At 45.4% G+C, this 14,026-nt stretch overlaps 2 protein-coding genes across 2 annotated transcripts; one reads left to right on the top strand and one right to left on the bottom strand.

The window, feature by feature from the left end:
• Window positions 1-12,103: 12,103 nt before the first annotated feature.
• Window positions 12,104-12,661, bottom strand: LOC6739900 (transcription initiation factor IIA subunit 2-2). The gene is made up of 2 exons (XM_002076752.4): window positions 12,463-12,661; window positions 12,104-12,388 (listed from the first exon to the last, which is right to left on the bottom strand). The coding sequence occupies exons 1-2, from the start codon at window positions 12,532-12,534 to the stop codon at window positions 12,137-12,139; spliced, it is 324 nt and encodes a 107-aa protein (XP_002076788.1). The 5' UTR covers window positions 12,535-12,661; the 3' UTR covers window positions 12,104-12,136.
• Window positions 12,662-12,997: 336 nt separating this feature from the next.
• Window positions 12,998-13,625, top strand: LOC6739899. The gene has a single exon (XM_002076753.4). It carries the CDS (start codon window positions 13,105-13,107, stop codon window positions 13,489-13,491), a length of 387 nt encoding a protein of 128 aa, XP_002076789.2. The 5' UTR covers window positions 12,998-13,104; the 3' UTR covers window positions 13,492-13,625.
• The last annotated feature ends 401 nt before the right edge of the window (window positions 13,626-14,026 follow it).

Raw genomic sequence — 14,026 nt, forward strand, 5'->3', positions numbered from 1 at the left:
TTATTATTTTTTGTGGCCAAGGCAATAACCGAACCAAATTGAAATCAAACACAGGCACCCACATCAGAAGTCATCATCAGACACTCGCTTCGCACACGCACAACAACGTACAGCAGCGGTCAATTTTCTAGCTGACTTTGTTAGCAAAGTGAATTGATCTTTATCATCTATATGGAAACAAATCCTGGCTAAAATAAACATAGTGATATTTCTGCCTTATTTATAGACATTAAAGATTAAATATTCTCAAGATGCGTGTACATCTGTCACACTTACTTTTTAATTTTCTTTAAAATATAGGGTTTCAGACCTAAATTATTGCTCCCTATTATTTTGAGCCCCGTATATGTTGCGAAGCTGTGACGATTTAAGTCCTGACTTTACGAGGCGACTTTAATTGCTTGGGCGGTGCAATCAAACGCGACCGAATGCGCCATCAAATCGCGCGGAAAACGCGTGTGCGCTTAAAATCACCTTAATCGCTGAATGGTCCGGAGTTTCGAAGTGGGCGCGTGGGGGGGTATTTTCGGATGGGACTCGCTGCATGCCTTTTAAGTGCTACGCCGATGCGTTATCAAATGATCCGCATCCCACAGAGCCGGGGTTTATGCACCAAGCCGAAGCGTGAACATCTGGCGAGACGGTCAACCAGGCCGAAAACTTCTTGGGTTATTATTACGAAAGGGATAATAATGGGCCCACATGGCGGATAGGTTCGAAATCACTGCTTGCTGCCAGCTGGTTTCCCTTTGCATGCAAATAACAAATAACTGTAGCATGCTCAAAGCTCAAAGGACGCTCCTTTGAGCAGAAGCCTACGCATAAACGCATTAATGTGTCCCTGGCACTATTGGGAGGTACCTTTCCATCCTCCAACAGAAGCACGGTGGCCCGAGCGGCAGGGAAAGTATGTAAGTTGCACTTTGTAGAAGTGTTTTGCCCATTTTCGAGCCACTGAGCAGCGCAAGCAGTGCAAAAGAGCGTTGGCAGTTGCGCTGATTTTATGCCATGTTGTTTGATGTCGCCGCCAAAAGGGGAAATCCCCTTTCTCTTTCCGAGTCTGTTACATTTTTGCTAGCTGCTTTGTCAATCAGCGTTGGCAAATGGGCGTGACAGCAAAAAAAGAAAGGAGGGCGTCACTTTTACAAGTGTTGTTTGCCGTACGTCTACTGCTTTCGCTGCCGTTGTTGTCGCCGCACTGCTTGCCTGATCTGCACTCGGAAAAAATCCGATGTGGATAGTCTCACTTAGAAAATACGAGTGACGATGATTGCCATAAGCTTTCGGTTCTCTTTCCATTAATTGATTAACTTACTCATGTTTTTTTTATGCACCTTTCGAGTTTATGTACCATTTTTTCTCATTATAGCGTTATAGCCAGGACCAACAAATTTAATGGCGTGTCACATACTTTATGCTCCAAATACACTTTTCTCCGCTTAGGCATACTAAATAGTAACAATTATTCTCAGACACTTTGGTTACATTTTCATTTTGTTGCCAAACTCATAAAAATTACAGGCTACTAAAAACTACAAAGTTACCCCCGGAAATATTGCGTTTTTCGAGTGTGTTGTTGGTGCTGTCGTTGCAACATTGCCAGAACTGCACACGCAGCAACCCAACCAACCCCCCCATCTCGCTTGCATCTCGTCCATCCCAAACCACCCCAAGCTACCCTGAACCAGCCCAAACCTCCCCCGACCACCCCCGCAAGATATATGTTGACAGCTTTTGAAAATATGAGCAGCATTTTGCTGCTGCCAGCCAAATGTGTTGAAAAATTGAAAAATATTTCGCCATCGATGCGCTAAAATATGGTTCCCCTCACCCCAAAGGAAACCAACCGCCCGCCCCTTTCCACTCCTCTGAATCGAAAGCAAATCGCTGGCAAAATGCAAAAAGGTTGGTGGAAAACTGGGGGCTGGCGGGCGGAAAACCGTTTTCTATGCCGAAAAGTTTTTGGCTTCCTGCCAAAAGACGGAGGAGACAAGGAACCGGCAGGAACGTGTCCTGCCCTGCACTTTACACCGAAAACAACTACCTGGAGGTTATGGCTCATCGATATGATTTCAAATTGCACAACCCTAGACATGAGAAAGTCCTCTTAAAACTGGCTAAGCTTGCTGGCAGCATCCTAGTGCCAGGATACCAAGCACGGCGGAGATGGTGGCGGTGTTCCTATGTATACATTTTCGACAATTAAGAATTTAAATTATTAACAAAATAGAGCGTCGGCGGATAACCCTGTATTCCGTAGTCTGTGTGCCTTTCCTGTCCGTTGCCAGCCAGACTCAGACTCCTCTTCCTGTTTATGTCTTCTTGGGGCGCTTACTTTTGTCGGAAGCTTTTGTTATTTTTGCAGAGGCTCCGAAAAGGGGGAGTGGCACGGCCCAGGCCCAACGACCCAATGCGGCTTTTACTTTGATTAACTGACGAGCGGCAGGCAATTGGCACAATTGAAGGGGCGGAAGGCGGTGGTCGGTGGGCGGCAGCGGATGGGAGGTCCAGTCATTGTTGTTGATTTAGGATAACGTCAGCCAGCGGCAAAAGGTTAACAGAAATTTATATTTTCATGACCAGGGGCAGGGGCGGCCCATCCAGAGGGAAGCAAAAAGATGAGCAGCCGACAATGAGCCTCTTCAAAGGAGTGAGGGAGAAGATCTGCAGATTGTGGCCAATTTCCCTTTTCATTGAGTCCAAGGAGTGGAAAATTGAACAAAAAAAACGTAAGCCTGAATTGTATCCAAGTGCTTGCACTGCAAGAATCGGATGTATTTTGTTATCGAGTGATGCTGAATCAAAAAATATGGCTTAATGTATAATTAGAATACATATGTATGTGCATATCCATGGGGTTTTAAAACGTTCTTGCCAATTGGCTAATATACGATTGTTGTATCCTGTATTTCGAATACGACCCAACTACTGCCAAGTATTAAGGGGTAGGGAAAAGGGCCCACAAGCCAGCAACTTGTTAACTTTGCTTTTTATTTTGACAACTCTCCACGGCCTCCTCCCGCCCCCACCCAAATGTATCTCACAATCTGGTTAGCAGCTGTTGCGGCCCATGGCCCATTTCCCATTTCCCATTCCCCATTTCCCTTATTTATGGTTCGGGCCGAAAGGCGCCATTTTCATAAAAGCGAGTATAAGTGTGGGTGTGTTTTTGACTATGGGAATGAGCAACGCGCGGTGGAAGGCCCCTAGGCGAATCCCCTTCAGATCGCAACACTTGCCACTTTGTTCCCATTTCAATTCAATCGAATCCAACTGAATGCAACACAATTGAACACAATCAAACACACTCACCCAAATATGCACCAGTTTGCCCACGTGAGATTGGAGATTGTGTGTCTTTGATAATAGGGTAATATTATTTTTCGCGCACAGTGGGCAGCACTTGCGATGCTCGTACAACACGAAAAGCACTCTTCACAAAGGTAACTCAATGCAAGTGAGCAGCAGTTACCTGTATCTTCCACACAAAGCGTATAAACATTTAATTTTGTGCGTTAATATACGATATTGTCCGTAATTGGCGTGGATTCTGCACTGGAGTCGGAAAACAAAACACTGTGTATCCATGGCAGTTCGTTGCACAATCAATTACTTTGTTCCATCGGCAACATTGTGTGTCCATGGTGCACGGTGGAATGTGGAATAATAAGCATAGTGGCAGCATCCACGATGGCACCGATAACACCGGGGACTATGTATGATAGCAACAACAAATAAACAGAACAGAACAGAGCAAACATCAATAATCTATTTTATATTAAAGTTGATTATTTTCGCTCATACAGCCAAAAAAAAATTCCACGGAATTTGTTTACTTTTTGTGCAGGGAGAGGAAAACACAACGAGATGCGAGTCCTGTTGGTACAGAACTCCACCCCCCTCCCCACCCTTCCAACAACAAGTGGGCAGCAAAAGTGGGCAGCACCTGCTCCACTTGTCAGCACCTCGTCCAAGGACATCAGCCCCTTTCCGCTCCCACAGCCAGCGCCATGCCATGAGTTTCGTTTATAAATATTTAAGTGCTGCAAGCAAACTTTTGGTTCGCCAGGAAGGCGGCGGGGGAAAACAGCTTAAGCTAAGTAACGCGCCCATTTGGCGCTGTGCAACAAGCCAGCCACGCCCCCCGGTGTCACGCCCTTCGTGCCGTTCATGCACGGAAAAAAGAAACGGGCGTTAGCGTGGAAAATATCAACATTTGCCAAAAGGGCATTGCAAGTTATAACTGTAAGGGTGCTCCAATGAAGAACCGAATTCGAGTGCAGAACTGTTTACGGGCACGCAGTATGCAATAGTCGATCGGTTTTCTACTCGTGGGCAGTTAAGATGAACACACAAATGTATCTGCCGATAAAACGATACCTCCCTCGTGTCAACTGGGAGGCTGTCTGTGCTCTCCACTTTTTTCCCCTGTGCAGACAATCTGGGCATGTGTTAATGAAAAGTTTCATGGGGGCTGCAGTCGGGTCTCAGTTTTCGTTTTGGGGCAACAAGCATAAGCCATGTCTGGATTCCGCTGGAGCTGCACTGGAATGGCAACTGAGTCCAGGGGTCAGAAATCTGGACTGGGGCTCATTATCAGAGGCATTTGGGACTTTGCTGGCATGGCAACTGGCTCCTTCTGTGATTCATCGTGCGGATCTGTGTAGCTATACCCATTCCCATGCCCAGGGTGCTCATCTTTCATATGGCCACCGGGCTCATCAGAAGATGACAAATTGAATCTGGGGACGAGTGCCAAGACACAAGCTTCCTGCAATGCTTGGGTTTGCGTTTGGCATCCATTGGTTGAATAAACACTGGGTACTAGAAGACAACATAGGGTATGTTGTGCTCGGCGGAAAAGCATTGAACACTTGTCGTGTTAATTTTATTTCACTTAAATTTGCCTATTTGCATATATTATGTAGTATGTGATACTACTTTTTGGGTCTGACTACCTTTAAGTACTCTAAGAAACGAAAGAGATCGTCTGTTCTTTGGGATTATTTTCATAATCAGATTACAAGGAATAGCTTCTCCATTGAGAAAGTCGCACAACCTACTTAACAAAGTAAAAAAGCCTTTAAATGGCAAGCTCAGGATAGCCACTTCAGGTCTTTGTTTTCGCAATCCCATTGTCGTGTTGACTTGTCCGAATCAAATGGAATTATTTACGACTTACGACTTAAGCACCAGCAAATGCCAGGTATCTGGATTCGTTTCGGCGTGCGACACTTTTCAAAACTTTCAAAAGTTGCTTGTTTTGTTTGTCACACTAATTGCAACAGTTTCGGCCAAATAATTCTTCCTAACACCCCCCATCCCCCGGCACTTTCTCCGCCCGCTTGGAGATCCTTTCTCGAGTTTCTCTTGTCTGCTGGCGATGGCGATGGTGATGGTGATGGTGCCATGTGCACAAATTGCTGCTTATTAATGTCAGAAATTTCTAATTGCAAATTCTGCATACAAATTGGTTCAACCGGAGCCACAGCAGCAGCGGTCATGGACTAATTTCCACAATAAATTTAAATTATTTGAGCTGGTTGGACGGAAAAGCCGAATGCACGCTGTTCATGCAGCATTTATGTTTGTGGCAAAGACGCCATGCGGACCAAAAACTTTATCGCAATAAACACATTTTAAACACATTTCGATAGCCGCAAGACATTAACGCATTATAACAATCAAACAATCAAACAATCAAACGATCTAACAATCCCCCATCGAGACTCCAACGTTAAATGAAAATGGTCCAGGATGCTGGCGTGATAATTTAATACTTCGTAGGCCAGGCAAACATAATCTTCGATTCGCTGTCTCCATTGCAATGGGACGAGAGACCCAAAGCTGGCTTAGCCTCGACGTCCCACAGAAACCGGAAGAACAAATATCCTTGGCCATGATCAAAGCAAGCGAACAAAAAAATTTGCATTTCAGCAAACAGATGGTTGGATGGTAGGATGTGCCTTTCAGTCAGTTTTCGATTCGCTTATTGCTCCGCCTGCCTGCTTGCTGATTTATTACAGCTTGCCATTGAGGAACAATTAAATTGGCCGCTCTTCACTTTGGCCAGACTTGAAGGTCCAGCTCGCAGTCTTTTTGGAAATATGTCGGAAAATTATAAAATCCATAACAGAGGCAAAAACAAGAGACAGGTGAACACAAAACAAAAACTTTCCGTACACAAACACGTAACCAGAACCCAATTTTGTGGCCAATGAAAGGACTGCGAAGAGCGGAGGAGGTGGCTCCGGGTCCAATAGGGGTATACAGATGGATATACAATCCACTCCACCACACAGGACATGCAGCACCGTACACGGCAAAAAAAAAAAGAAAAAGAGCCGAAAATAAACAGCAAGTAACCAAATCGATACTCGCAGCTCAAAGAGACATTTCAATTGTTCCTTTATTTGATATGAGAATGAGGACGAAATACACACTGTTCGCTCATCGAATACTAATTTTAAAACATTTAATTCGAGTTCTGTTCTGATTCAATCGGTAAGGTATTCGTAAATGAACAATGCAAGCAGCCAGCCACATTATATCCTCAACATTTTTTCGCTGCTGTATGGAAAGCATGGATTGACCATTTTGCATAATAATGATAAATTTTACATAAGCATCGAGCTGAAATAGTTTTTCCAAACGATCTCTCAGCAACTGCGGGTGGATGCAGGGGGTTGGAGTTCAATTTTTTAGGGCCCAAAGTACACGTGTGGTCGGTAATCTTATCAGAGCATCCCGCCCCAAATCTCCTTAACTAGCAATTGGATATTATGTGAGATTTGCGACACCAAAATGGCAGAGAGATAAACTGCAAAATGGAATGCCAAACGAAACGACGAAAGGATGGACAACAAGGAAGACCGGGTGGCCGGTCCTGGTGACCAAGCCGCATTCGAATGCACGGCACGCTCCACAGGATCCCGAAAGGACCAATTTTTCGCCACACACCCAGCTTGGGGGGCGGGTTGGATTGGGTTGGGTTGGATTGGGTTGGGTCCTCATTGGGTCGGGACCAAAGATGGACGCGAGGGCACGGCTGGGTTAAACTGCCAGCTGCAGGGAGAATTTGATTTACTTTCATTGGCCATCGACACAGTCCCATTGCGATGGAGTGTTTATCGATGGTTTAATTATAAGTGCGGGGTTAGTCTGACATAAGCTAGCCCCTCGACGGGAGGAATCGGCAAGGAAGGGTTGAGGTCAGCTGAAAACTGACCAGCCCTCATCTCAATTGGGTTTTTTTGGTCGAAAAGCTGTCGCAAGCTAAGGAGCTAAGCAGTATAGATGTAACGCTCCCTCTATCGCTACTCATTCCACTTGATTTAGTGTCACTCTGACTACCAATAAGTACAGCTCTGTTGGCCCTCGAAAGCTTGAAAGACAAAATGGAAATATGACAAGAAGCACTTGAGTTGTTATTTCAAGATGCATACCATGTATTCTTCCACATGCGTATTCCTTTTTGCTCCACTGTGCGGGGATGCGGACTCGACACTTGTGGCACGAGTGGGTGGCAACTGTGGCGGGTTGTAAGAGGAGGGGGTTGTTGTTTGCTGCCTGGTTGGTGGGTGGTTGGTGGTGGCGCTGGGCAGGCACGTACGCATGAACAGCAGCGACAGGTGGGAAGAATGGTGGGCGGTTGGGGGAGAAATGTTTTTGGTTTGGTGCGCTCGGCAATTGCAGTTTACCTTCTGATACATATTTTGTGCATTGGCTTTAGTGCTCGCTCTGTGCTCGGTTTTTTTCACCTGCTGCGTATCTCCATCTCCATATTTTTTAGACTCTTTTCCCCTCTCCCTCCCCTCTGCGGCCCTGTTGCTCTTTATTACTGCTTACATATATTTAACAATTTCGTATGCTCGTGTCTGTTTGTGTGTGTTTGTATGTCCTGAATGCTGTTTGTGCTGCTCCGTTGTATCCTTTCTCCCTCCGTCACGGCCCCCTTCGTGTTTGCTCCTTTTTTCGGGGCTTTTGGACGTTCTGCCTTTTGCCTCTGCTGTTCTGTGCTGTTTGGTTCTGTTTTCTCTGTTTGCTGTCAGTAGGTAAAAATTCCAATAAATAATTGAAATGGCTGTTTGTTATAGCTCCTCCACAATCCCCTCTTTTCGAACCCTCAAACGCGCGTCCGTGTCCACTCGCCTTTTGTCCGCCTGATGTTTTTATATATCTTTTGTGACGCATCTCGCATATCGCATCCGCATCTCGCATCCGCATCTCGCTTCTCGGTGGGTACGCGCCTGGCATTTTTATTGCTCTTCCACCCAACAGAATCCGCACTCAAAAATGCATTGCAAAAATTATGGCCAAATTGCAATTATCATTTTTGGTCGCTGAATTAATAAATTGGTACATTTTCCCTAAGCCAACATTTTTTAAGCCACCAACAACAGCAATTCGTAAACCTCATTTTGTCAACTGTTTTATCTGAAATCCTTTTCCTGTTGTTGTGTCGCACAAATATGGCAGAAATGCTCCTTTGCCTCCTTTATTCACGCGCGCCTTTTTAATAACACTTTTGGAAAATTCTTTTGAACATTTTCCCTGTCTTGCTTATTCAGACTTATACAGACCTTGAGCTAGAATGTTCTATGGAATGGAGTGGGGCGTTGTAGTACGTGATTTATCTGCTGGTTAAGAAAGCGAACGACAATTATTTTGATAGTCATGGCCCCAAAAATGTTCGTTCAACGGGTAAAAAATGAAGAGCCATAAAATCGGGCTAGTTTACCCAACGCAACCCATCCCATTCCCCATTCCATTCCAGCACAGCCCAGCCCAACCCCACTCCACCCACAGAGGAGTGCGTTTTTAGTGCATAAGTTTGGCGCAATGATAAGTCGAAATGAAGCGAACGCATCTTGGGTAGGGGCTAAGAGCGGGGTGTTCCTGCGTATGGGGTGGGGGCTCATTTTGGGGGGTTCCAACCGGCGAACGGAAAGCAAACTCGCTGATTTATGAAAGCATGGCGAAAGTTTTGCCCCGAGTCTTGGAGTTTAGCGCCTGGCAAGTGATAAACTGCAATGACTTCAAAGTTGCGGCGCCGCGGGCTGCGATTCGCTTATTAGATTGTATTTGATGACCGTTGGCGCCTCCCCACCACCCACTTTTTAGCATCGAAGCAAGGAGGGGGTCAACTTAAGAGTTACCAGCCGTTGGATTTCGAGTAGGGCGAATCAGCAGTGGGAAAAGTCCTGGGCAGTCATTTCACAGAAGATCAATTGAAAACTTGGCCAACACCCATTTCCAGCCCCCAGGAAACCTGGCGTGCAGTTGGGTGGGTGGGATTTCTCTTACGCCACTAACCCCAAATAATTTACAAGCCATTAAGGAGCGTCCAGTTGGGCACTGTTCTCCGACAAAGTGCTCAAAGTAAGCAGTCCAAATGCGTGGCACTTTGCAGCTGCTAAGATCGTCTCGAAGGGTGACCTCGAAACGGTGACCCCGAACCGGAGCCAACTTTGCCAACTAGGAAATCTCATTAATTTAGTCATCTGGCTGCTTTTGTAGTGCAAATGAGGCGGCACGGCACAAAGTTCACGTTCCTGCGGTGCCAGCAAAAGCCTGGGGGAGCTTTTCTCGGACCATCATATCACTAAAGTACACTGCGAAAAATCATGCCTTGCTTTCATAGCATCGCCCTGCACGAGCGTTGCCATCGCATCCCATTGGTTCATTTAATTAAATAGTGTTTTTGCTCGAAATATGCTTTTGCCAAATATGTGGCTAATTTGATTGGCGCAAAACCAGCAAATCAATTAAATAATGTGAACTATTTCATATAAGCTCTATTTATGTCCAGGGCGAAAATTATCTCCAATTACTGTATGTGTACAGGACTATAAATATAATTTTGTCCAATTTGGAGACTTCAAATCATTTTGTCGCTTTGAAAATCGTCAAATAGTGGGGCCAAAGATTTAATATAATATAATTGCTCAAAATATCCAATATATCGCTGCTCTACGTCATAAATCATAACCCTTGGTTTGAACTAAAGCGGTATATATTCATGACACCTTACTTCACCTAAAGCCCACGTATTTTCTCCCTCTGCATTCCCATTCCCGATGGAGCCTTGGCGTCATTTCGGCGGCGGCGGCTAAGTGGGCGTGGGACTGCGTCTAGGCCCAGAACTCCGGGACTCTATGACTCCCGGACTCTAGCGTCCTGGCATCTGGGCTACTCTAGGTTCAATGTCCGCCCACTTTTGCGATGCGGAATACGTGACAGGTGGCAGCTGGAGCACAATCCTCTGCGGGCACCGCGTTCCACTTGAATGCACTTTTCCGTGGCCCGTTTATGGAGGCGCTGTCAAATTAATTGGCTTTTCCGGCATCGACTTGGAGTTGAACTGGGTCTTAGTAATACTGCGTTTCTAGGGTCCACAGTCTGGCCTGTGGTCGACTTCTGGGACTTTCTGGCTGACAACTCATTTCCTCGAGAGTTGCGGTCTTCGATTTGGCCGGATGCCGGCTAGTCGACCGAATTGGGGACCTTGTCGGACTCGCTTTTGGGTCCTCTGACCCGACCGTTCGTTCTTTACCAGGCCAGCCAAATTGGGGCAGGCCAGCAGTGCTGGCGGAGACTTTCGATCGCTGGGCCCTCGAAAGGACCATCCGTCCATGTCCAAGTCTTGAGTGCTGCCAAGTACTTGAGTTGTTTTTAGACCGCCTCTAGCGTTCTGATGCTTTTAGAGGCCAGGGAAAACTAGGGGAACCAGCGACGCACACAGCGAAATATTCGTTTTGTGTGAGTTTTTTGCTTTTCAACTGAGTTTTACTCTGTTTTTATTCTGCACAAACAACTCACTCACTTGAGTTTGAGTAAGTCCCAAAATTTCCCCTCCTTTTAGGACAATATTTTTGTAGACGAAAATTAAAACATTGGGAAATTCCAGCTGACTTTTAAATAGGGCATTTCAAGCATACTCAGATCGTTTAATTCTGTTATTAGGGTAGCTAGTTGATAGATTTGAATTTATGCAGAAAATTAGCCCATTAAAACATCACAATACTTTTAAAACCACAGAACATAATATTTAAATAAAATAGGCTTTTGTTGTTCAGCAGCTTTAAAGTAAAGTAAAGTAAAGTAAAGTAAGGTAGGTAAAACAAAAGTCCTTCAAAGGCAAATCGGAAAAAAACATTCAATCCATACAAAAGCCCCACCTATCGGCAAAATATCTGTTATACCCATCCATAAACTATGATCTAAATTGCGTAGATAAATGTCGGGTTTGATTCCGTGGTGACATAAATGTCTTATACGAATTCTTAGACCTTTGCGAACTAAAGAGGGAAATGCATGGTTCGACTTCAGGCTCATGAAATACTGGGATTTTGAATAGAAAAGTTCACAACCGCGAAAGTTTCTTTTAAGTTAATAGAGCTTTCAAATCTGCTTAAGAACCAAATCTATACTGATGGCTTGGAACTGTTAAAAAGTATAATTGTGATAAATGAATTGATGATTTTCCTACCGAACTTGCGGTAATGGCACGCCGTACAACATAATACCTAATAAACAACCTTCCAAAATGAGAGATAATGTCCGTATAGACAAATATGCTTGCTCCTCCTCTCCCTGACCACCAACAGAGGCACCTGCGCCCACTTGATTACCAGTGGTAGCAGTGCCGCAGAACCAGAAGCCCAGTTTTAGAGGCAACCTCCACACCCTTCTCCATCAATAGGAAAACGGTGAAGACCTTCAGTGCGTGGACTGTAGTTCCGGCTTGGTGGGGGTCCTGGACTCGTCTCAGTCTGAAAATTTGAGTCCGCAGATGCCGAGAGCAAGGATAATATTTTCCTGCTTCCTGACCGCCCTGCTTTTTTGTTCCATCGGCACGGAAAAGGATGCGGAAGCAATACGCCCACACTGGGAATGCCAGATGCCGTTGAATTTAAGCTGGCAAGAGTTCATCAAGATTTCGTATGCCATTAACTGGGTCATGGGTCGCCGCATTTGCGGTCGCGTCTCCGCATCTGAAAAGCCGGGATATTAAGTGCGAAGGTGGTCTGCGGCATGGCAACTTTTTTAATTACCAGCCTTTTCCCCACATAAGACCAAAGAATTAAAGACAAGGCTTCGGTTAGTTGCCAGCAACTTTCAGTGCGAGTGCTCTTTATTCATTTACATTGTCTTTTCCAAGACAGGCCACGACTTTGACCACATCGACCTTCATGGAATGCTGATCCTCGCGGAACTCCGCGTCCTTTAGGATCAGAGTCCACACATTGTCGCAGAATCTAAAGGTTTGCAGTCTTCCGGCCGTAAAGGTCATATTGCTCGTGCCATGCTCCTTAAGAGCTGATGTAACGCTCTTGTCATATTTTTGTAAAACCAAATTAGCAATCTCCTGGGTTATATCGCCCCTCTGCAAAATACACGTGTGAACCGATAAGTGCGAAGGGCCTACATATATGTACACATGTACGTGTACCAACTCACCTCCATCATCTCATCCAAAGTCTCCTGGAGCGTGCTGCCCAACGTGGTGGCCCTGTAATGTTGATAGTTCATCTCGGCTGAAGATTTGAGCTAGGAGCCTTGTGCACACGCGCTGTAGGATTTTTGTAAAGAATAACTTTAGCGCATGTCATTGACACTGACACTGACACCCCTGGCACACTGACATCGATTGCAAAGTATTATCGAACCACTAACAATCGGATTCAACTGTTCAAAAAAGAGTCATAAAACCAAAGCATTTCGCTAGTGTTGCCCAAAAGCACCTGTAATGCCCCGGGGTATTCAAAACGGCCACCTAAGCCGCATAAAAAAGCAGATTTCGATGATTTATTTTATTCTGTTTATTCAATTCGTTTGCCACTAGATTTGCTAACGTGATGGCCCTAATTGCTTCTTTTTGTAGGTTAGATGGTGCGGTGGCAATTTACTTGAAGCACTTCCTCCACATTTCCAGATTTCAACACATAGAATGTTCGTTTAGTTAAATGTCGTATGCGGGGTAAATGGAGATTTGGAAACAAAGAAGGCGTTTCTCTTTCGAACACTCAGAATAAACGGTGCTGCTAGCTCCCCGAAATACTTGTGAATTAGAAACTTTGAATAATTACAAAAAGCTCCAACATGGATGAACTGGCTAACGAGTACTCCGGCAGCGAAGAGAGGAGTGGAGAGGCCTCCAAACTCGGACTCCTGGCCAGGGTGGACCGTCTGCTCCGGCGCTGGCTGCCTGGATACAGCTTCATCCGCGGCAGGCGTCTCTCGACATCGGAAACCTCGATCGTGCAAGGCACACAGGGGGTGCGTGGACGGCGTAAGCGGATGAATAACAAAGAGGAGGTATACCTGGACACCGGCATCGCAAAGTCGGAGTTCTGCGTCCACCTGGAGACCTTGCTGCGTAACAAGCTGCTCAAGAAGCAGCAGGAATTGGCCCTGGAGCATCAGGAGGGAAGACGCGAGATGGAGCTGGAGCAGGAACGGCAACTTAACCAACTAGTCCAGCAGTAGGAAAGTCTACCTATTGAGTTATTTTTCACTTCAATTGTGTATATATATTTTTAATACCATCAATCATCAATCAATCGTGGCGAGGCGCCTCATTAAAATTAATTAAAAATACTGACTGGCAATCATGAAAGCGCTTTCCCCAACAAAGGAAATCCCCAGGTAGCTTGTGGCATCAGGGAATCTTTTCGCTTTCATTTCCCAATGCCTAATGCCTATCAGTAGTCACCAGTGGAGTCGCTTATAATTGCCAAGTTGATGGGGTGATGCACCGTTGCTACGGTTATTTTATATTTAATATTTTTATTTAATATCAGTTTGCCTTGATAGGGCTTGGTTGGCGGACGTGCTTTTCGTCGGTCGAAAAAAGAGGGATTTTGTCCCGCCAAATGCGGCACCTTTCTTACCAGTTTAGGCGACATAGTGACGCCTGCACTTTGAGTTCTCTTAATTTTAGATACTTTTTAGAATGCGCACGGGATCTTTCTATTTACCTATAGTTTTTTCCCCCTAGCGAGCCATCTGTTCGGTTCTGTCC

The sequence above is a fragment of the Drosophila simulans genome, chromosome X, assembly GCF_016746395.2.
Source record: "Drosophila simulans strain w501 chromosome X, Prin_Dsim_3.1, whole genome shotgun sequence".
NCBI classification, from domain to species: Eukaryota; Metazoa; Arthropoda; class Insecta; order Diptera; family Drosophilidae; genus Drosophila; species Drosophila simulans.